Source organism: Phalacrocorax carbo, chromosome 5 (assembly GCF_963921805.1).
Source record: "Phalacrocorax carbo chromosome 5, bPhaCar2.1, whole genome shotgun sequence".
NCBI lineage: Eukaryota > Metazoa > Chordata > Aves > Suliformes > Phalacrocoracidae > Phalacrocorax > Phalacrocorax carbo.
This window is the reverse complement of record NC_087517.1, coordinates 38,727,406-38,750,691: the sequence shown is the minus strand read 5'-3', so window position 1 is coordinate 38,750,691 and position 23,286 is coordinate 38,727,406. Positions and strand designations below refer to the sequence as shown.

General features: G+C 43.9%; 1 protein-coding gene across 1 annotated transcript in view; it reads right to left on the bottom strand.

The window, feature by feature from the left end:
• Positions 1-2,425: 2,425 nt before the first annotated feature.
• UNC80 (unc-80 homolog, NALCN channel complex subunit) overlaps positions 2,426-23,286 on the bottom strand; it is a 134,508-nt gene continuing 113,647 nt past the window's right edge. Inside the window, exons 55-65 of the mRNA XM_064452092.1 lie at positions 21,510-21,633; positions 20,572-20,778; positions 18,871-19,055; positions 17,803-17,968; positions 16,724-16,903; positions 14,631-14,769; positions 12,519-12,575; positions 6,304-6,385; positions 5,689-5,800; positions 4,302-4,513; positions 2,426-3,478 (exon numbers count right to left, since the gene is read on the bottom strand). Coding sequence (XP_064308162.1) covers positions 3,209-3,478; positions 4,302-4,513; positions 5,689-5,800; positions 6,304-6,385; positions 12,519-12,575; positions 14,631-14,769; positions 16,724-16,903; positions 17,803-17,968; positions 18,871-19,055; positions 20,572-20,778; positions 21,510-21,633 — 1,734 coding nt within the window. The 3' untranslated portion in view covers positions 2,426-3,208. The remainder of the gene's footprint in view (positions 3,479-4,301; positions 4,514-5,688; positions 5,801-6,303; positions 6,386-12,518; positions 12,576-14,630; positions 14,770-16,723; positions 16,904-17,802; positions 17,969-18,870; positions 19,056-20,571; positions 20,779-21,509; positions 21,634-23,286) is intronic.

The window sequence follows — 23,286 nt, the reverse complement described above, 5'->3', positions numbered from 1 at the left end:
ATTTTGTCACCCTCGAAGCACGCTTCCAGGCAGCCGTGTTACTTCGCGCCCTGCCGCACCGTACTCTCCCGCAGGCTGGGGGCCGGCAGGTGCCTGGCCAGCTGGGGCGAGGCATGAGGCGAAGCTGCCTGTATCCTGGCATAAAATAATCTCAAATCAAAGGTATCAAAGCCTTTTAGAAAGGAAGACTGACGCAGCGTTGCGCAACAGGCTTAAACACAGAACTCTGTCCTTTTGCTGTCAGACTCCTCTGTATTTAGTCCTTGGGATAACATTTGCATAAAATGCTGAGGCAACGGGACTGACACACTGACAAGACTCGCACAGCCCAGACGTGTGTTGGACGTGACATGCACTTAAGGCCTCTAACGCTAAGCAGCATTGGTTGTCTTCACAGCAGAAGTATACCAGTTCTGTTACAGAGATAACGGAGGAAAGCACAAACCAGCTAAAGTACATCGTATGCACCTCATTAGTACAGTATTAAGTGCAACCGATACGAAAGTAAAACACGTGAGAAAAACAGACTGACTGGTCTGCCTGTCTGTTCCAAATCTCAACAACCATCCAACAAAACTCAAAAGCCATCTGCCCAGCCACCTGAATAAAACTAAATTGCGGATTACATCAGTTAAAAGCTGCATTGATTTCTAGCAGGGTAGACATTAAAAAGAGGCATTTTACTCCTTGCTATGGCTTACTACTGTGGGTTCACCGGTGACAGCGGGAAACCTGAACGGAAACATTTATACATATACTGAATTAAATGAAGGAAATCACAGTCATTTTCTCATTGTTAGAGTGGAGAACCATGGTGAGGCATCTACTTTTCATTAAGAAAGATGCTTCCTTCTCATTTTCAGCAGAAAAGGTCACTCTGTAAAATGCACCATGAATTCTGTACATGCTATGTCCCAGCCGTTTACTCAGCTCACGTCTAAAACTCTCCTCCCCCACCCGACTGCCAGTAACCCAGCCTACCTTGGGATCTGAAAGTGAAGCTGTGTTTTTTCTCGTTTGTGCGTCACTGTTAATAATAAAACTTAGCATCTGGAATTTAGCAATTCTTTGAGTGACCTCCAAGCTAAGAGCTAATCCAAAGCAGACTCCTATAGGTAGCTGGTGCTGGCTCCCATGCTCTGAGGAGATAAGAAGTGGGACAGCATGTTTTGGCCAGCAGAGTAAGCAGTGTGTCATTCAGGACGCCCACTGAGTAGCGGATCGAGACACTGCAATCGTCACCCAACCACCTCTCTTACAAAATTGTGTTCGTTTTAAAGTTGCATTAGTGAACCACATGTATATATATATACATATATATATGTGGTGTACTATAAAAATATTTGCCTTTTCAGCCCTGCTTTTCCCAAGAGGTGCTGAGAGGCTCTACCTCTCAGCAATGCAGTAGAAGCAGAGCATGCTCAACACCCGTGAACCAGGGAGAAGGATGGCTTTTGCTATCTTCAGAGGTTTAATGTGCATGCATTCCCTCCTCAGATTGGTGTGCACAGCCCCCGTCAAATTTGAGCATTTGGCAGATACCAGGCAGCACAGCCTGAAGGCTCTGTGGGTTTCAGCAGGTTGAAACCTGCTGTCAGGTATATGGTTAATTTTCCATGCAACTTTAAAAACCGCATGCTGCACTACAGCAGCGAGGCAGTCGTTTGTGTGGCAGTATTTTAAACAGCTATTTCAGAGCTGTTGAAGAGAGATGCGAGTCCTTTCTTTGGAGATGGATAGGAGGATATTGTCTGTCTCCTCAGTAAGGCTGTTTTATGACGCGTGCATCCAAATTACAAGCCCTCAGGAGCCAAACTGGTAATTAGCACATTTTACAGACTTTCAGGATGATCTAAAACATTTTTCATCTCTGCACAATAATGCCATGATTATAAACTCTAGTTCTCCTAGTGTAAGCTGAAAAAGGCAGCATATGATTCCCAAAGCACAGGGTAACTTTGGGCGTTGCTTATGATTTCATGGTTTGTTTCACAGCTGTTTTGCAGTTTGCCCGTAAGCAGCTAATGGCTAAATTCACATTTCAGTGTAATTCCATAATGCTGCAGCGTAGCCCATAACTCAGTGGTGACTTCAGCTGATCCCCCACAGGGATCTCCACCTATGTATAAATGTTACATATATATCTCTCTAATACTTGCAGCCATGAACATTACATACATAAAATGGCACCTTTTTAAATACAATCTCAACATGCCAAAAATAGATTCTTTCATCAAGTTTCTGCCCTGCAATATCCATCTTTTGTTTACAATGTACATATATATTTATATTTATATAGATAGGAACATGAAAATACCATATAGAAATATTTACTTTAAATCATTATATCTAAGTACATATGACAGCATCAGTGGACCAGTTGCTAGGTACCAGAAGGTCCACACATTCCAGATGTGGTTTCTTGGGGTTTTTTTAAGCTGTGGAGATGAATTACTCAGTACATTTAAGCAGGACAGCGTGGGCTATTTATACCATCTGCAGACCACTCACCCCCTGCCCATCTATATCTGTGCACAGCACGTGCATTCCTTCTTACGGTATGTACTGTATTTAGTTTTACAGAGCAAATATTTTTGTAGCACAAGAGCAATATCTTACAGAGTGGAATGGAACCAACAGACGAAAGTAAACTTAACTAAAGTCTGTGGTGCCAAAAAAAAAAAAAAAAAAAAAAAGTAATTGCTCCACGGTGCTTATCATTGCTCTGCAAGTTAGAAACAATGGTCCTAGGCTTGTGAAAATCAAGCTTTAGATTGGTACTTTTTGTCAGTGTTTTCACTGACAGTACCAAGGTGTAAGAGCCTTGGATTCAGCTACTATATAGCTCTCCTTGCAAAAATGCTACAAAAATAAATCTTGGGCACAATCTCAAAAGAGGCTTCTCTGTCTCACACAGCACAACAGCCTGCTTACCCAACGAGGCCGCTGAGCACAGTACATGGCTGCCAGTTTGCCCACACACCCCTACCCTGAGAATTTTCTAAAAATTCTCTGTTCCTGTGGTCTTCCTGAACTGAAAGAGATTTCTTAAACAGAAATTTGCCAGTCTATAGCAACCGGCTGTTAGCTATTTTCTACTTTTGGATAATAAAGTGCTCTTTCTTTTAATTAGTTGCTAGTTAGCAGGGAACTCAAAGGAGAAGCTATGCTTTCTCTTCCTCCTCTCATTAGTGCACTTCCCCAAGAGTTAAACATGAGATTCATCTAAATCGACATCCGTCTCCCCAAGCTCCACGTGTGTGAAGCTGAAATGAGTGGCCAGCAAGGGGTTCTCCATCCCGTTGTCCTCACTGATGTGCAGGACAGTGTCCCCGTGCTGCAGCAGGCTGGTGGTCTCGAGGCCAGCGTAGTCCTCGGTGTCAGAGAGCTGGGTGGGTGGGGTGCTTTGTGCTGTTGTTGGCCGGGACTCCAAGCCCTCCTCTTTTTCCTTCTCCTTCTCAGCAGAAAGTGCCTCACTCTGCAATTGAGGAGAGCCGATGGTCAGGCTCGGAGAAAGCGGGAGGGGGAGGGGAAAAAAAAAAAAATCAAGGGAACATCTATAAAATATTTTCTCATTTGGAAATACTTTTTCTATAAAGGGCCAGGCACTTGCAGATTAAAGATCTCTAACTTTTTGCCATAACGATATATTTTTGCTGGCGAACCAAATTTGTAGCAACGATCAGAAAGGTTATCTGATTTCAGTCATTAACGCTTCCTCATTTTGTTTTTTTTTTAGTGTGTTCTCAAGACAGGTGTCTTTCATTTGTTCATGACAAAGGACATAACCCCCAAAAGACACTAGATATCGGGCACACAAAAGTTATCTCAGTGTCACTGATGTGTTGAAGGGATGGATGAATGTGATTGTCCCTGCACTGTCCTCAGCAGTGTCCAACACAGAAAAATGTTGGACAAGCAATTTCTTTTTGAAATATGAATCTTTTGCTAAAACAATCCTCAGGTTTTGAAAGAGTCCTTCCTTAAGGATGCATTTCTCAAGCTGTAAAAACCTGTTGATGAAAACTTGCACTGGTGAGCAGGTCTGGAAGGACTACTACTGTATGTGACAGGAGGATGGAAAGGTTGCATAGATCTGGAAGTGAATGCTTTACCAAAGTAGAGGGTTGGACAGCCAACTCAGTCTGAAGAGCGGACATGCAGAAGAGTTTGCTGTCTTCACTCACCCGCCAGCTTCTGTTATTGCACTGTAATGCATCAGGCATTTCCCGATAAATTTGCCCTGCAACTCTGAAGCGGCAGCAGACAGGTGCACGTGATAAAACCATCAGTCACGTTACCTGGCCAGTGGTCTGGCTGTGGAGATCAGCTACAACGATGGCAGGTGAGGAAGTCAGCACAGGTTTGCTTAGCGGTTCCTGCTTGCTGGTCGCCTGGGGGCTGCTGCGGCTGCAGCCCTGCTGCTGGGCTGCTGGAGCCGATGGGTCCCCTGGGGAGGCAGCTGCTGTCTCAGGCTGGGCTTCAGTGAAAGTCACCGACCGCTTCTGCTCTGCTGAAGGGTACAAAGCCCAGAAGACTGAGTATTAAAATGCTACAATTTGGGAAGGAAAATGCGACAAGAAAAAAAGAGAGGATCCCTGGAGTTTTTAGAACTAAAACAGGATTTGTGATTCATTCCATCTTTATAAGCTGTCTAATTGGAGTCTAATCTAAAAACGTTTTACCCTGGGCTTCCTCTAAAGCCATAGCAAGAGACAGGGATCTCGTGAAGACTAGTCACCCGACCTATCTTTGTCATGGCTTGGTGAGATAAATGCCACCCATGACATCTTTCCATCCTAGAGTAATATACTGAATAGAATTCCCGTGTGAGTTAGGCATTTCTGCCCTCAACTGAAAAAAAGAAAAGTGAGATGCAAAGATATAAGGGAATTGCCCAAGGTTTTACAGGAAATCTGACAAAGGAAAGAGGGCAGCTGATTGCCCCCATTCCTGCAGACTGAATCCGCAATCTGGGAATAATAGAACAGCACAGAGTGAAGACAGCTAGACTAAAACTTAACAGTAAAACTGATATCCCTGCCACTGCTTTTAAATATTTATGTTTCAAACATCTCTGGCAGCACTGTTGCCTCAGCACAGTCCTGGCTGAGTGGTTAGAAACCCAGAAAGTTCCCAAGCAACCTCTGCTCTTCCAGGTGTTCCCTCCAAAGTTACCAGCTCACTTCAAATGGAACAGAATACAGCCCCCTGCTCTGCTTGGCAGTGCTGACCCCTGGAAACATAGTGCGGACAAGAACAGTCCTATATCAATTTCCATATATAACTCTTGAAGCTCTGCACTGCTAAGCTTACAAATGATGGGAAATTCCCTTTCAACTACTCTCAATAGCAGCTTCAAAATTTGCACATCTGGAGGTTTCGGACAAGGCTTCCTGAAAGAGGACACCTGTCCCCTAAATTCTCCACCTCTTTAGGAAGAATGGTAATTCACTGTCCATTTCCAGTTTCACCTTGAAAGACTTTGGGGAAACCATCAAAGTGTTTTGTGGGGAGGATTTTTTGATAGGATATCCACTTACTGGGAGAAAGGATAAAACTGCTGGGACTTCACTTTAATATAGGCTACTAACGACATACTGTCTTTTCCTTTAAGCTAAAACAACAACATAGTATTTTCTACTTTCAAATAAGAAGTACTGGTCTGGAAATGCAGCAGTGCCCTACCACTAGGCTTTGGTTTTGGCTGGATGCTCCGTCGTGTGGTTGAAAGTCGAGCTCCATGACGGCTACGAGGTTCGGTTTGAGTTTTCTGACGTGACAGCAGTGGTCGTCGAAGCTAAACGTTGGAAGAAAGAGTTAGGCTGATGTATGCTCACATATTGCACAACTTCTCATCTGTAAGGAGAATAGATCATCATTGTCTATTCCTCTAGACGTCCATTCACCCTACTTTTAGCAGATACATGTTCTAAGGTTTCCATGGCTCAGACATCTCTTTCATATGAACTTTGGGGGTTTGTGCCTTTTCAGTTTCAATACCAAATGTAATGCAATGCAGTTTATGTAACTATTGTTTATTAAAAAAAAAAAAAGCCTGCAGAGGAGAGTATTGGGGAATTCAAAACAAAGTGCACTTCCTCTCTTAGGGATTTGTCAGGCCTCACAGCTACGACCTGTGCCACAGTTCCTGCTAACTCAGCAGACTGCACTAGTATATCACAAATTATGTAAAAGGGACACGTCACATCCACAAATCATTTCAAGCCAGACACAGATGAGAAAAAAACAAACCAACTCATAGAGAAGGAGAGAAGGTGTGTTCGGTCCCCATGTTCTCACCTGCCGTAGGCCTCTCTTCCGCCCCAGGGGCTGCTGCAGAAGGAGGTTCTGCTGTCCTGGCTCACTCTGCACACTTGCCACCCTGTTAGATGTTGACAGCATTAGGCCAAGCACAGAAGCACCCTGTATAACTAGCAGGTGTCCTGGCAATTGTGACTTAACTAAATCAATAAATAAATAAACCAACCAACCAACCACTAATGGCACAGTCACTTCAAAGATCAATACTGTCTTTGAAGGATGGGGGGGACGTGTCTGTTGGGTTGTGGCTTCTGGGGCTTAGGAAAGGGTGGGAGGTGGAGTCATGGCATTCAGGACTTGGCCACGCACAGGTAGCATCTAAATATAAATAACTGTAGATTTCAGTTTTCAGTCATTGATTGATGCATCCCACTGAGCAACACTCACTTCTCTGCATCCTTTGCCACATCAATAAAGGCAAGAATATCAGCTTCCTAGCTCAAAAGCCTTCTTGTTTGCTTTTCCTTTTTCAAGGACAATGTTTTAAAAGCTTTTTTTTTTCCTCCCAAATAGACTCCACAGCCTCATCACAATTTTGTCATCTGGTTTTAATTTCAATTTAAGTCAACAAACAAAAAACAAACACAAAGTGACAAAGGATCCATTCACATAATGGATGCATGAGTTATGTGAACAAGGCCCCACACTCAACACTTGCAGCCTTAAGTCTTTTTGTGGCTAACAAACGAAAAAGACAAGTAAATGTAGATTATATATATGTATATATATAGAAACACAGCTTTTTATTTTTTAATATCTTGGCACAAAATATCTGAAAATCTACAGTAAAAGAATCTTTAGCAATAAAACATACCCGGCTACATACCATCTCATTCTACCATTCAACTGACCATTTAATCTGCTTAATATAAAAATTCCACCCTCCCCTCATTTTTAACAAAGCACTGTATTCATCCAAACAGTTAAAAATTGGTCATTTAGCAGACAGCAGTCACAAACCATTTTAGCTGAATGAACTACGTCTGAGAGACATATGGTTACAATAGCAACTAAAATTGAAGATGGACTTCTTTTAAATCAGGCAGCTGCTTATGTGGGACAGACTGGAATCCACTGAGCTACATGTCCTATTTAAGCAACGTCCAGCTATATCTGGTACACATCGTTGAAGATTCACTATTACAATCCATTTTGCCTTTGGCCTGCATTAATCTAAAGGAAAACAACATTCTTTTCTCTAGATGTTTTCCTTGGATCTCCCTGGAGGAGCTCTGCACCACCAAGAGAGTGAAGGTTTATCGCCTGACCTTACAGGAGCAGAGGAAGAAGACAAATTTGGTCAGACAAGACATGGAGGATGTCCATGGAGAGGCTTAAAAAGTTCTGTCTCATGAACAACTCATTCTCACTTTGGCAGAAGTTGTCGCCCTTAGAAGGTTTGGTGGAACAAAACATGAGAGCTTCCTGGTCTGCTTCAGGTCAAAGTCTGGTTACCTGACTTGAAAGTCCTATTCCTTCCTCCCTTATCAGTTTAAACTAAAGACAGACTTTGCACTAAACCGTATGTGTGTGTTTCTACCAGCTCTACTGGGGACACAGTGGGCAACTTCAAGGAGAGTGATATCTTAAGACCCTGAAGCTGTTCCTCTTCTGATTGTCTGACCACAGCCTAATAATCCTAGGCACGCCCTCGGCAATCTCACCACAGCTGCAGTGGTTTGGAAAAAGAAGGAAAAGCTTCTGCAAGCTCAAAGCCAGAACAAACAAGATATATTTGAGTCCTTTTGTCCCTCAGATAGCTCTTCCAAATGAGATCACCAGTCTCTGGAACATATTTTCCAGCTTTTATGCAGGGTATTGACATGATTTACATACAAAACATCCTAAACATCATGCAAACACCGCCTATGAATAAGCAGAGCCCTCAGAGTTGCTTCCTGTTAGTAGGACTGTGTTCTTGACCCAGACAATGACTGCAGCACATGTGACTGCTAGGCCCAGGAGCAACGCATCATTCCTTATTAAAGCAAAGAGGCTGCGCTTAAACTAGTCTTTAGATCTGTGGTCCAAATTACCTGAAATTACAGCCCGTATAATTTTCTTAATCTTCTGTTTAGAGGATTACATAAAAATTTATTCCTCTGAATTTTAAGAAGTTTTTAGTTACCAGTATGTGAATTAAGTAGGAATTAGCTGGAGAAGGTTTTGAAAAAATAATTTTCTATTGGACTAGCTTTTGAGAATACTCTTACAATTTCTGATGAAGGGACAGTAACTCTTAGTTCTATGAGTGAGGAGACAAATATCTGTAGCAGAAAGACTACAGTTATATTTGGTACGAAACTGTTCATAGTGGTGAAACAAACTCATTTCACATGCCTCATAAAAACACTTTGAAAAAGTCATTAGGTAAAAGGAGTACATGGACCACATGAGGGCTCAGAGGCTATACATGAGGAAAAAAAACCCTGTTCCATGGAGTAATCTGTGCACTGAAGACAAACAATAGGTGAGCAAAAGAAAGGATGGACTTTGTGTCTTCCCACTGGAGTCTGGAATTTTTAGCCTGGCTTATATCATAAGTGAAATGAGTTTAGTGAGCTGGTGGATGTTTATTTCCACTACTGAATCATTACACAAATTGGTATAATTTGGGATGATCTTATGAACTGAAATTGCAGATATCTATTGCAGGCAAATGGAGGACCAGACAGAAGCCAAGTCTTGCAGAGCTGCCTGCACATAGCGCAGTCCTGCTGTGCCTTCTATCCCCAATTTTGAAGAAGGGAAGGAAAGAGAGAGAGAATCATAAAGACCACAAATTTCAGATGAGTGACTGAATTTTCAGATATAACCTTTCAGTTCATGAGGGTTTGTGAGGGTTTTATTTTCACATCAAAGAACAGCACTGCTGATCTTGTTTCCGTGAAAATTAGTGTGGCAGGCAGACTGTTGGCTCTGTGTAGCCCGCCCTCCCTCCTTTTCTGTCTCTCCTTGTTTACCAGACCTGACCAGGAGTATACTGTTTTTCTGGCAGCCCGTGGGACCCAGTCAAGGAACACTGAATCAAATGCCATTTCAGCTGGCAGTACGTTTCCCTCCTGTGGCAATGTGATCAATAAGAAGGGTTTTTCTGCAGTACATAAACAATATTTATTTGGGAATAACAAAACAGATTTTATTCCCTGCCCATCACAAAGATGCTCGGTCACTCTCTGAGTATCTCTGTCAGGGGTTTTAACTTCCCAGTAATGTCACTCCCATTACATAGTTAGGGCAGAGACAGATGAGCAAAAGATCAAACAAACCCAGCTTCGTGGAAGCATGTCGACAGCACTACAAGAAATGACAGCCAGCGCAGTCACACAGTGAGGGTTAAAAGAAACTTTATCAGGTTGGCAATTATAATAAGTGATGTTCATGAATTACAAGAAACCATGCAGCCAAAAAGAGAAGAAAAGAAAGAAAAAAAAAAAGAAAGAACCAAACAGCGACAAAGGAAGCAAGGGGCTTAAATGTCTGTTAAAGAGGTGTGCATGCTTGCCACGCTGTTATGGTAGAATGGACACCCTTTGTGTCCCAAGACATCAGAATGAGAGGGTTGGTGGACAAAGGCCAGTGGAGAATGGGTTAAAAGGTAGATGAACTCCAGCTCTTGTGTTCCCAGGCACATCCTAGCCCGGTCAGTGTTAGATCTGCTGTGCCTGCCTAGGCAGTGTGAGTTCACTCCAGTTTTCCCTATTAGGCGCCATTAAGCTAAGACAGGCATAACAACGAACATAAAAGGGGAATGTGTTTGTGCAACAGATTTCCATTACAGTGACTTCTCATTCTTCTTCCTTTCTGATTTGGGACAACATCCTCTCCTCTCAGCTTACAGCCACAACGAATCGCAGTGCAATGCTGGACACATATGCTCCTCAGCCCTGTACCCCATGTTATCTGCTTACGTCTGAGCACTTAAATGCTATTCTCTTCCTGTCTCCCCTGCTTTTCTACATGGCTGGCTCTAATTGCTATAGAACAAAGGGAAGAAGATTTTATTCTTTTTTGTGTTTGTCACTATTTATTTAAAACTCCCAACTTCCATAAGGGTCTAGTCTCCATATGATTTATTTCTTTATGTCAGTTATGACTGAACATCAGCTTTTGAATTCAGAAGGCAATCCTAAACAGTTGCTATCATTGTGCTCCAGCCAAAATTAAAGTTATGTAAGAAAAACTCAAGCCTGCTTTATTCAAAACTAATGTTCCTGGATATAAAACCACATTGATTCTGTCCTATGATCCCCACAGCACAATAAGCTCCTACAACGTCTGCGTTATTCCTCTGTCCTTTAGAGGAGAAATCCAATTTGCACATTTAACAATACAATTGAAACATCTTTTCTTCCTTACAGAACTGTAACCTAGCCTTTTTATAAGGACTTGCAGTATTTCCCTGTCTTCATTCTTTCTAAGACTTAGCAGCCCTGATGCCCTTCCTTCAGGTGTTAGTGCCTGCTCCTTGAAAAGAATAATAACCCTCAACAGAACTGACTCCCAAGTACATCTCTTAACCTCTTTGCCTACGTAAATCTCTGAACCATAGGGCAGAGTGGAGGATACAGTGTCCTGGTCCTTTGTGAAAACTGGTGTGACAGAAATTAGTAGGAACCCACTGTATAGCTGATAACATTTCAGGGTTCAAAATAAATTATTGTATTTGAGCTCACCTGTTGACGTAGCTATCTTATAATCCTCAACCTCACCACTGTTATTAGGAATGACTCCCACCCACTTAACAAGATCAAAACATTTCATATTGAACACTAATGTAACCTGCTATCAGGTCATTATGGCTTTAACTCAGATACAGACCTTGTCCTTCCTCATCCTCCTCAACTGTAGCTCTACTTAAGGGAGAGCGCTTAACCTCTTTGGTTGAATGACTTCTGTTCTCTTTAGGCCCCAAAACATGCTCAGCTGACTGTGCCATCCATTTTGCTTTGTTGCAAAACCAGATAACAATATTCCTGCCTCTGCGAACAAGCTGATATCTTTTCCTAACGTCACTCCTACAGTAGCACCAATGAGAGACCGATCTGCCAAAGCAGGATTCTCTCACACAAAGGACACCAGGAAACTTGGGATGATCTCAGTGACACCACCAATGATAAACTCTCATTTGTCAGCTGAGGAGGATGGACAAATGAACAAAACAGCCTGTCCCCACCCTGAAAAGCCACTACTGACATCTAAAACCGAGCTAACAAAATAAAAACCATTCACGCAAACGCCTCTCAATATATCCACATCTTCAGCTGGTGTGGTAAAGTAATGAAATAGCATGTTACCCTCCATGTTGCCAACGTAAGGGGCCGTGTTCTTCTAGAAGAAAACAGGGATGCCCTTGGGACTAACGAGAGCTCTCCGACCTCACGAGGATGGGTTGAGACGTGCGAGCACAGCAGCAGGACAGTAAGGATGATTAACACAGCTGAGCTGGCTGTTAAAGGTGCAGACCTCTCATCTAAGCTCACTCCTGACCCATTTGACAGGCACAGCTGTAACCGGTTGCACATGAACTCCCCTGTCCATGGGTAATGGGGAACAGCTAGACCTGAACTTCATCACTGACAGGGCAATTTGAAATATGTATTAATGTTATTCACCTGCAAGCTTTCTAAATTCATCATTGGAGAATTGGAAACACTTTGTAAAAATAATGAGAATTACTGTAAAGCACCCACAGAGAACTATATATTCCACAGGAGTTATCATAATTAGTTTTATTAGTGAATGTTAAAGAACACAGCTCAATATTGTTATTAAGTCTTTTGTGGCGACAGCACTGTGAGATGAATGGAAAAACAGATGTCTCTGTTTTATATAAGCCTCCAGACTAATGCTTATAACAGGCTACAGCTAATGCCTCATGGATAATCTTTCTCATGCCTTTCAAGCAATTGCTAAACGAGGGGAAAACCCTGAGGCTAGCCAGCCAGCCTGCTATTTCACTTGCTACAGCTTTTTCTTTCTCCTTACCCTTAGCCTCCTCAAAGGTATTGGCAATCAAAGCTGAAAACTGAAGGTGGGTTGCTACACCTTTGACTTGCAGGCCTGAATATCGATGAGCCACAAGAGACAGAGATGGAAAGAGTGACAAAAGGTGAGGGGAAGAGACAGAGGAGATTGGAAACGTCTCGTTTCCCAGCACACACACTGACAGACAGGTAGTGTTAACACTGTACCTAGAGAGGCTGCCCTCAGTGGCCAGGCTCGGGGAGTCATCGAGGACATTAGGTTCACTGCAGGAGGGGCAGGGAGATTAAGAATTTAGGGAAAGAAAATGCAAAAAGCATGCGATTGTCTCTGTTTTCAAGGGAAAAAAATATCAACGGAATAAAAAGGTAAAAAAAAGGACCGTAACATTAATTGGTCTCGCACGCTCAACAGCACATACATGACTCAGAGGAGCTGAAAGAACAGCTGGTAACAGGAGCAGCCTTTAGAGGGAGTTTATACTACATGGAGACTTCTACATATCTGCTGAGAACTGGGGAGTTGAGGAGTTTGGTAGGATGTGTTTCCACAGGAAATAAGGACAGGGAATTGTTTCCAAAGCGATTTTCCTGCAGCTTTTTTCATTTATTTAAGTTCTATTTACTTCCAGCTTCATAGAAGACTTTTTTTTTCTTCCCCCTTCCCCATGAACCACTTCTTCCTGAGGGAGGGCTAATCTATCTCCAGTGAGCTATAGACCACTCTCCTGGTACGACTCTAAAGACAAACATCTGGAAAACAAGGTCTTGTAGTGCAATGAAACTGTAAGTAAACAGCTGGCGTGGATTGATCCTAGCAAACAAGTACACAATCACATTGCTTTTCTATGCTTCAGCCATTCGGGCAGGAGCAAGCTTCTCAGCCCATACAAAAAACATGAAAGAAAGAATGCAGTCTGCTGAGTTACCACCAGGAAAGCAATGATAATATTACTTAACATTAATTAGTTTACATTTGTGAGGCAGTCTGAAAGCCCAGAGACCATCCATAACTAAAATGGGCATGATGTCGTGGACTATGATTATGCTTGCTGAGCTTGTACTTCCCCTACACAGATGAAAAGCAATTCTCCTGGTATACCATGTACTTGAAAAGTAGAGAGCAAAGCTCAGTTGTAATTAAAGTAGTTTTTTTTCTCAGCATCACCGTGACTAGGGATTGCACAAAGCAAACATTGCTATCAGTCAGCTGTGACTCTTATAAAGTTTATGCATTGAAGATGGTAGTGGAAGATTGAGGAAAATGCAGTCTTGCATATTAATTTTTCAAGAAACAAAGTGACTGAATCAATTGAGTTCAAAAGTCAAATGAGCTCCTGTAGCCCTTTTGTGAAAACTCCCGGATAAAATGTGTGTAACTTCTCTCTAGTAAATCACTTCTCCTATCTCTGCTGGTATGTCCCACAGCTGTTACTTTTCCTTCACGTATCAAGGTTATTTCTTTAATTCCAAGCAAGACTGGGGAGGGAACAGTGTTGTTTGATCTTACAAGGCTGGTCAAGAGATAATGTAGAATTTATTCATTAAAAGTTCAAAGGAAATAACATAAATTAATCTGTCTATTGTCAGATATCCTTGGATAACTATGTTGCAGACAAATAAAGCATTAAACATTGCTTGTGTAGAAAAAAATTAAATGCAAAACTTCTCTCTACATGTTCTAAAGATGTACATTTGCCAAATTCCAGTCTCTTTCTCACCACTCCATGTTAACCAGGAATAAGGCATTCAAAGTTATTTCTATCAACAAGTATATTTCTGGTTTTAAACAGTATTAAATCCCATCTTTGAACTTGACGTTCAGTTTCTATGATGAGCTAGTTACTGTTCTAGGAGGAACAAAGACTACGTGGAAGAAAATGAAGTAAATCAAACAGGATGCCTCTGCCCCCCTTCCCAGATTCTTAGGATTCATCCCTGCTCTCTACACAGATTGTGTATAGTCCCCTGGTTCAATGCATAACCCCAAAATCATGTGTTTTCTTTTTGCTATCCATGGTAATAGCAGAGGAAAATAATAGGATTTTTGAAACTGTTTAAAAGGAAGGTTTCTATGGATGACTGCTTGTTCTTATGGCCCTTTTGCAACACAGATCCTCCTGGGAAATCTTTATTTGGAACCCTGCACCCTTGGTCCAACACTGTTTCAAGGTGAATAAATTTAGCATCACTGTGCTGGTACTGATTCTGGATCTCATATCTGTGGGGTACTATCCCACATCTCTCATGTACACATAATATACCTGTGCCATTTCTGCTCTCATGAATATAATGGGAAAGGTGAAAAGCCCATGTTGTTACCTTTGGCTGGGTAACATGCCCACCTCAGCCTGAGGTGCAGACACGCTGGAGAGATGGCTGGAGAACCGCCTCCTCCCAATGGCACCCATAAGGTATGCTTCTTGTTCACTTACCACACTGGGCATGCTCAAGGAGTCATCTAGAAAGAAAGGAAAAACAGGACAGGAGAGGAAACAACCACCCCAAGCCCCGCCTACATGTGTACAGTTGTCAAGAGATAATGGGATGCCAGAGGTGTACCCATCATTTACTTACCAAGCACCCAAGCCTGCAAAATTGAATTCTTCCATTAGATTTTACAATCATGGTTCAGAAAGACGTATGCATAAAGCCCTGCAGGATGAGGAACCGAGCACAAGAGGCAGGGATTTACGTACACTTTCAGCTTATATGGCTCTCAGGAAAATGTGTTTGGGGAATTCAGCTTCCACGAGGGCTTAATTCCTGTGATTAATGAATTGTTTCTTAACACACAGTGTTTTTGAACATAGAAGTTGTAACTGGACATTTTACTGGTGTGATACAGCAAAGCATTGTTACAAAAGAAAATACATAACAGCATAACAGAACTGACACCCTTTAATGCCCTTTGGGTCATGCATTTTAAAATGTCACCAAAAAATTGGATAAAATGACTCAGATACATCCTACTGCAACTGAATTATGCAGAGAGTTGGACTGTGATCAGGACTGCTTGAAATTTTCTGTGCTGTTTCAAATTATATAAAGTACCTGGAAAGAAATCACTCTGTTGTGGTTTTTACCACAACTTCCAGTTATAAATGAATAAAGGGGAAGTTCTGTGTAATTTTCTCCTTTCTTTTTCACCTTTTCCAGTTTTGATAGATAGACTGAATTATTTTATGGCAGCATTAAGCCAAGGCAGGGCTGAGGTAATCTAGGAAGATAGCACTCATTGTTCCACACAGTGGCTCATAATTAGTCTGAAGCTGAAACCAGAATTTGCCACAGTGAGTATCTAAGCAATGTATCAGCAATACAATACTGGGTGGATTGTACAATGTTCAGTCGTGAACCCAGCTAAAATAAAGTTGGGCTGAGCCTGGAAGGTTTCAGACTAACTGTTCTTTCCCAAAAGGCAATTCTGCCATAACTGCACGGGCCTTTCTTTTGAGCCACCCATTTTCACTCCTTTTGTTTAATGTCTTTGGGGAATAGTCAGCAGTCCTCAAATGCAACAGCGAAGCACCTGAGTTTCAGGCATTGGGGCAACCAACCGTTGCAGCACCAGAAGACAGTATCGCTGCTAAAGTAGGGGAAAGCCCAAGCCTGATGACATATGAGCAGTTTTCTACCCTGGCTTTCAGTGATGGACAACTCAGAAGCAGATGGACAGCTCAGAAGCAGAAAGAAGGCAAATTTCCAAGAATAACATGAAACTCAGCTGAAATGACAAAGCAACATTCAAGTCATTGCAAATTAGCCACCAAAAGATTCACCATCCCATTCCTTTTAAACTGGCACCAGAAAGCCTGGCAACCCCAGAACCTGCCAGCTGCCCAAATCGGAGATCAAGCTTTTGCTGTCAGTAAGTTTAAGGCTTAATTTCCTCTTTGTTAATCAAGTGACACAAGCACGCAGACATTCCACCCTGTGGAGAGCCACAGCTGGATCCCATGCAGCACAAGGACAACATATTCTACATCGGAATTCCACGACAGAAGTGATGAGCAGTAAGTATTAAAATCCTGCAGCAATAGGATCCTAACTAACGAGCCAGCCACAGCCCCTGCCTACAGTCATGATGAAGGTCAAAGAGAGAACTGATTGCCAAATGCCTTGTCAGCACTGTGAGGATTGCATGTCAGCCGATGTCTCGTGCAGTAAAAATCTGCCTATGCCCTTCCCTTTTCCCTCCCAGAGCTCAGGAGGGAACAAGGAGGTATGTAACAACCCAAGCTTTAACACTGTGAACTGTGTAGCAACCACACCAGTGCCTTAGCCTCATGCCTCTGTGGGCCTTTTGTTCACACTGGGACAGGGACAACTGCCTTCCCCTCCCAGCCATCCCCTGGGGCATCAAGAAAACATCTTCAATACTAGGGGCTTAGCTCGAATCAGTGGCCACGTACTTTCTTCATCTTCCTCATCAGTGCGGCTCAGTGTGTCCTGTGAGGCCTGCTGGGAAGGCTCGCTGTCCTGCTCCCAGACCGTGCCAGTGCCGGTGTTGGAGCGGGACATGGTGGCCAGGCTCAGGCGGTAAGCAGAGGTGGAGGTGCCCACAGTGCTGACAGACGTCTTCCCTTGGTAAGCTGTGCAAGAGTGGGAAAATCCAAGTCAGTGATGGCACTGGAAAACAATAACCAGCCAAGCATTCCTGTCACGTCGGGCACCTGATTCTGCCTGGACTAGTGGGGCAGGGGCTGGCAGAGGTGATAAAAGAGACAGACACAGCTGCCCTGGCTCACCTCATCTCTCCAAAATCTGCCTGTTTTTCTTATGCAGTCTGTTTTTCTCCCTCAATCTTAGTGCCATACTTCCCAGATCAGCTTAAACATTTAGGAAGAAGGCAAATTATTACCAAGGAAAAAGAGGCTGAGGCATTTTCTTTTGAATTTGTTTTCCTTTCTTAAGAACAAAGCACATAAAATCTCTTGCTGTGTGTAAGCAGTGGCTGCCATCTCGTGGCAACAAGGGTGACTATTACAGGAGAAAATTGTCCCCTCATGCAAAAAAGAATTCAGTGCACTGTCAGCTTGGAGGTGCTGATCTGCACCGACCTGGTAAGAGTAGAGAGAAGTCAAAAAGAGGCCAAGAAGAGAAAGGAGGAGACGGATCTGCTGCTGACAGACAGACGTTTCTACATGAGCAGCTTTGGATTTACAGAGCTGTAGGTAGCAGTTTGCTGTGTTGTGGGTTGGGGCTGCACAAGCCAGCTGTGACAGTGACAGGCGGCTGCTGGGAAATGGGACGCAGACTTAGTGGAAAAGAATGGGCATGGCAAGGTACATTTCACAACTAAGCCAGACTTCTGTTGTCCAGTGGCAAGAGTGGGCTGGGTATAGGGCCTGATCCAGGGGCAGGCTGTCAGGCACTGGGTGGATTGCCCCATCATCCTCCTAGGCAGTGGGCAGGTCTGCCTCACAAGTTAATTTACAGGTGAGCCAGCTGGCCAGATAGGACTGGTGGCCCTTAGCTCTTCCCTCCTTACCAGACCCGCTGTGCACTGCCTCCTTCAGGATCTTCAGCTCGTTATTGAATTCAGCAATGAGGGAGCTCTTGCAGAGCGGCCGTGGTATGAACCTTCTCTCCAGCTGGTCAGCAATGTGCTGTCGGGCAGTCAGCTCTTCGTGGTTCTCAGCTGGCTGGGCCAGCAGCTGCAAAATTGGGACACGTTAGCACTGTAGGGAAATGATGCCCAGGGAACCGGGACTAGTCTCCAGACCAGCAAGAGCGTGCAGCCAGCAGACTGTCCTCTTTGAAGGCTTGAGGTTTTGATGCCAGCTATGAGGTTTTTGCCTGTCTTTCAGGGACAACCTTATGTGTGACTGAACAGATATCAAAATCTCACTGACATTGGTACATGGGGATGAGGGCTTCCTTATGCTAAGCCCTACCCTCAGACATGAGACAGCTCCTTCCTCTAAGATGATTTAGTCTGACCAGGAGGTGAGACGTGGTAGGCTAAATAAGATGGAGTACCATGTGCTGGTCTGCCTGGTAAGCAAGGAAGAGCCATGATTAACTTAAGCCCTGTCCGCCCCAGCCTAGCAGCTGTCTGTTCATTCACAAGAGCCTTCTCAGAACCTTCACCCAAGAGATGGAAAGTGGAGTGGTCCTTCCTGGCTGTTAGCTGCATTGCCCAACTCTGTACAGAAGAGGGATTTCTGGAAGACTTCTGCCAACCATACCAACCCCCTCCTAGGTTCAGAGCATCCATGCTACTACTAAGTGCTTTGAGTGTCTTTTTTTGCAAAACTAAGTCCACATGCAAATCCTCTTGGTCGAGCCTGATAGTACTTGCCCACCCAGGGGAACTAAGAGTAGCTGTACAAGGTGGATCAGAGCTCTTGTATGACTGGCATACTTTTTAGTGATATCTAGGAACAAGCCCTGTGATTTAGTTTCAAAGGATTCACAGGCCTACTAACTTCTGAAAAGTCACTCCCTACATGAACACACCGTTCTTCCAGGAATGCTGTTCCTCTGTTCTCAGCAGGGAAATAAAGGATATCTTGCCTTCAGGGAGTGATCTAGCAGGAGCCAAAGCAACTGTTACCTTGCACTGGATGAAGGGCCGAAGGAGCACAAAGATAGGGATCCGTGTTCGTACGATAAAGTCGAGGAAATCCCACAGGGCCAGCCCTCCCACCTTCCGCAGTGCCATCTCTTTGACTTGCAGGCTCAGCCAGTACCACTGGCTGTCCAGCTGGCGTTCAAAGCAAACAAGGATCACCTTCAGGGCTACAGGGGAACACACAGCAGCAAATGGCAGTCAGAGAGGTTATCAGTGTCCCTTGCAAGCATTGAGGGAGGAACGGGGGGCCACGGTGGGCACAAGCCTGCACAGGCATGCATGCATGCACATGCACATGCACACCCACACACCTCAAAGTCACAAGTGCCTTTTTTTATCAGTCTCCAAATGCTGCAGGGAAGGAGGGGAACCTTCTTATAATAAAGGCCTCAGGATCAGGACTGAGAGTCCCATTTCCAGAGAAATTTTCCTACTTCACACCTAAGTTCCTCTCTATTTTCTTGCTCTAGCTTCCCCTCTCCATTCTTGCAGAGTTCTTTTGTCTTCCCGGAGTTCAGATGTTTTGAAAGCAGCTCAGGGGGGAATACAGCCCTGGCTGATTAGACAACCTCAGAAAACTTGATCAAGCATATCCACACAGAGTCACCCTGCAAGCACAATAACCTCCACGTTATTTATGGGGTAATGAAAAGAACCTTTCTAGCAGTGCAGCTGCATGAGTCACAGCTAAACTGTAGTCTAAAGAAAAATACGGTCCAGTAAGCCAAGGGCCGTAATTCACAAAAGCACTGCTTTACAAATGGGGATGAGCAGTGATGAGGTTCAAAACAATTTTCTCTATTAAAATGGGCAGTGACCAACAGTTAGTTCAGAGGAGAGACAAGGAATCTTCCGCTTTCCATGCTCCCCTGCTCTGGAACAAACAGGGAGGCCTGGGAATTTTTTGGGGAAGGTTGACTACTCCATCTGTCTTGATGGGCTGGCCAAGACATCTCAGCCATAACACATCTGTGTCCAGGTTCATTGGGGTGAGGGGCTAAATCAGTGGTGCATTACCATTTTTTTTATCAGCATTACCCCATACCTCAGGTATGGGTTAACAAAGATGTGAATATAAGTCTTTGGATAAATGCCCTCACAAAATCAGAAACAGAGACGCTGTTTGAAGGAGTGAGATCTTTGAGACAAAACTCCCCCCATATAGCCCTGATAACCTGCAGTGCTGCTGCATCTTCAATTTGATTTTTTTTTTCTTTCACCTGTGAGAAAATAAGAGTACTACCTTGCAGCAGCATACAGTGAGCAGAGGGAATACCAGTCAGTAAGGACGGTGTGTGCACAGGGCTAGCAGGCAGACCGACTGCATCACATTTCACCCTAGCTAGCCAAGGGCCAGTGCAGTTGTGATATATAGCGGCTGGTGGGCAGGCTGACTTGCCTGTTGTGGCTTCACTGCTATATCCTGGCAGTATGAAAACTGAGCGACTTCTGGCTGTGCTGCAATCTCCTTCAGCTGCAGCGTAGATACTGCTCACGTTGCAATACGTTCCAGAGATACTCCTGGCTTCATGCTCTGGCCTGGGCCCTTGTCTGGGACAAGACCTAAAGCAGCTCTAAAGAGCTCAAGCCTGCCTGAAATGGTTTTCTTTGGTGCTAGCTACAGTCTTGACACACTCATTTTATCTCTGTCTCTTCCCAGTGGTGAGCAGAACCATCACTCACCCAGGTAGGCAGCCTGGCTGGTGGATTCTGCGAGCCCTTCCCGCCGCAGGTCCTTCCCTGCATCCCCTGGGGTGGAGCAATGGGCAGGGGAGCTCTCCAGCATAAAATTCTTGCTGCGGGAAGTGCTGATGATGCGAGGTGGTAGGAGAATATTGATAACAGTCTGGAGCAGCAGCAGGACCTCAGGCTGCTCCAGCCAGGGGCTGTCTGAGATGCGTTGGGAGGGGAGAGAGAGAGAAAGATCAGGCTACATTCCATCAAAGATACCCAAAAGATCCAGTCCCTGTCCAGTTCCAAAATGGGGTGCAATCTCAAATGTCCCCTAAGCCAAAACTCCGTCCCCCACACCTTGTTATGCTGATTCTCCTCCTGCAAGCAAAGGCAAAGTTTAGCACCAATACAAACACACACAAACACAGAGCTACACAGCACAAAGAAGTGTCCCGTTCAGTGGTCTCCCGATCCCATTTCCTTTTGACATTCCCCTCTCCCTTTTACTCTTTGCTTTTGTTTAGGGATTTACCAGTGATCACCCTCTATAGAAGAAAGCAAGGAGCAGGACTTGTAGCAGAAAAGTGGCATGGATTGGGCAGACTGTGATCCACAGGGGCACACAATTTCTGTGACCTCTGCTCCCCTCTGTGGCTTCTGCTACAACAGATTTGTCTTGCCCTGCACTCCAGTTTCAAAAGAAGGAGTACGTCTGTGTAAGACCTGACTCAAGAACCATGGCACAGCTGCAACAAAGAGAAGAAACAACAACAACTTCTCCCGGTAGGGTTCTTTTCAGTCTCGGACCCAAAGGGCACTTAGCTGACACACTGCCAGTGACAGAAAACAAAATTAAAAAAAAATAAAAATCAACAGAGAGCAGGGAAGTGCAAACATCAGTTGTCAGGAAAGGGGGAGAAAAATTCTTTTTGTTAAATTAATCAGACCTTTGCTTCCAGATCCTACTGTGAGCACAAATGGAATCAGTAGGTTTAAAAGCATTCCTTCCCTTCTTTCCTGATTGGTGAATGGGGAGACGACATGGCTTAGGGGAAAATCTTCTTTCAAAGCCTGTGCAGTAATAATAAGAAAGGATTAAACGATTTCATCAGCAGATCACGCACGCAAGTTACTGCAGGGAATGATGATCCCCCAGGCACCCTGTTTACACAGTACAACACCAGCATTGATGACCTGATTGAATTAGAAGCCCTGAGACCACTTAGTCAGGAGTAAAGGAATTCACAGAGTAACACAGGCATCACCTGCTCTTGTCATAGTCAAAAGGTAAGAAGCCCAGATTCCTAACTCACAGATATCATTAACAAAATCAGATGTACCCCACAGGAGTCAGCTAAGTGTTAGTCCTAAGCTCTGCACTGCTGTGAATGGCATCAGGATCTGACCCAGACTATGGGGAATAAAAAACTGGAACAGAGGAAATTGCACAAATGACATAATCTAAATATTCTGCTGTCTGAACATGGAGGTTATTTCTGAACATATTTTTTGTTCTGCCTTGCTTTGTGCTGCCCTATCATCCTCCCTAACGCAAAGAATGAACTCCTGAAAAATAAACAAAATGCACGTTTACTTCTTGACACATAGTCAAGACTAAATTGAAAGGTCTTTCCTCTTTAGAGGAGGTAATACTAATGACTGTCAATAGAAAGTCTGCTCATTTACAACTTCCAGTTGCTGCAGGCTTAGCTGTGAAATGCAACTGAACCTTGCAGCCCCTCAAGCTTGCAGACCTGGGCTGGGAAATTCCAGGAGAAGATGTTTTCTGATGGGGTGTGAAGTACTGCTGTTTCATATCCTGCTGGATGTATTAGGAATTATGACTACTCGTGTTTTTCTGATGTGTTTGGTTTTCATTATATTTAAAGCCCATGAATGAGTGAACAGGGAGAAGAGGATAATGAAAGTAAAAACTCCCAATACTTAAAAAAAATTATAATTTGGTATCTGGTTTTAAAAAAGATAAAACATTTCAGAGAAAGTGAAGGTGACCCTTTTTTTCCTTTTGATTAAAGAACCATTACCTCAGAGCTAGAAGAAATCTGTCCTCTTTCTGTGTCAGTTGTGCCTCATGCTCTAAGGGACGGCACTGTGTTTTGGTCCCTATAAGCCTTCCTTCCTAAGTTGCCCTGCTGCTCAGAAATACCTGCTGAAGTAGTCAACTGGATGTGCCAATGCCTATTTAAAAATGCGAGTTGGAGCTAGATTAGGAAATTTGCCCCTTCTTTGGTCACCATTCTGCCTGATTTCATGCCAATGGGGAGAGAAAGGGATACAGAGGCAGAAAGACTCTGTCATAGTTATGGTACTGCTATGAGAGAGGAATAGTGATGAAATTCTCCAAAAAGTGCAGGATGGTTTTTTTTATTCTGGACAACAAGGATGCTATTGAGTCAGCAGTGGAAAAGCCAAGTTGCCCTGCTTTTTTGAGCTGGCACACTCTGTGACCAGCTCAGGTAAGAGCAGAAGACCACAAACTCCACTCTCAGTTGCACACATGGTCCCACAGGAAGAGGTAGGGTTGCATGGACATGACCCATGCTGGGGCGCATCTCCCCATGGCAGGACACTTATGCTAACTCCTTAGAGCCTGCAGAGAATCCTAACGTGCTTGTCAGAGCCTTAATCAGCATCAATCAGGCAAACTCCCTGGACTTCAATGGCAGTGTTAAGGTGATGGGTGCTTGCTGTGCACTTGGTACC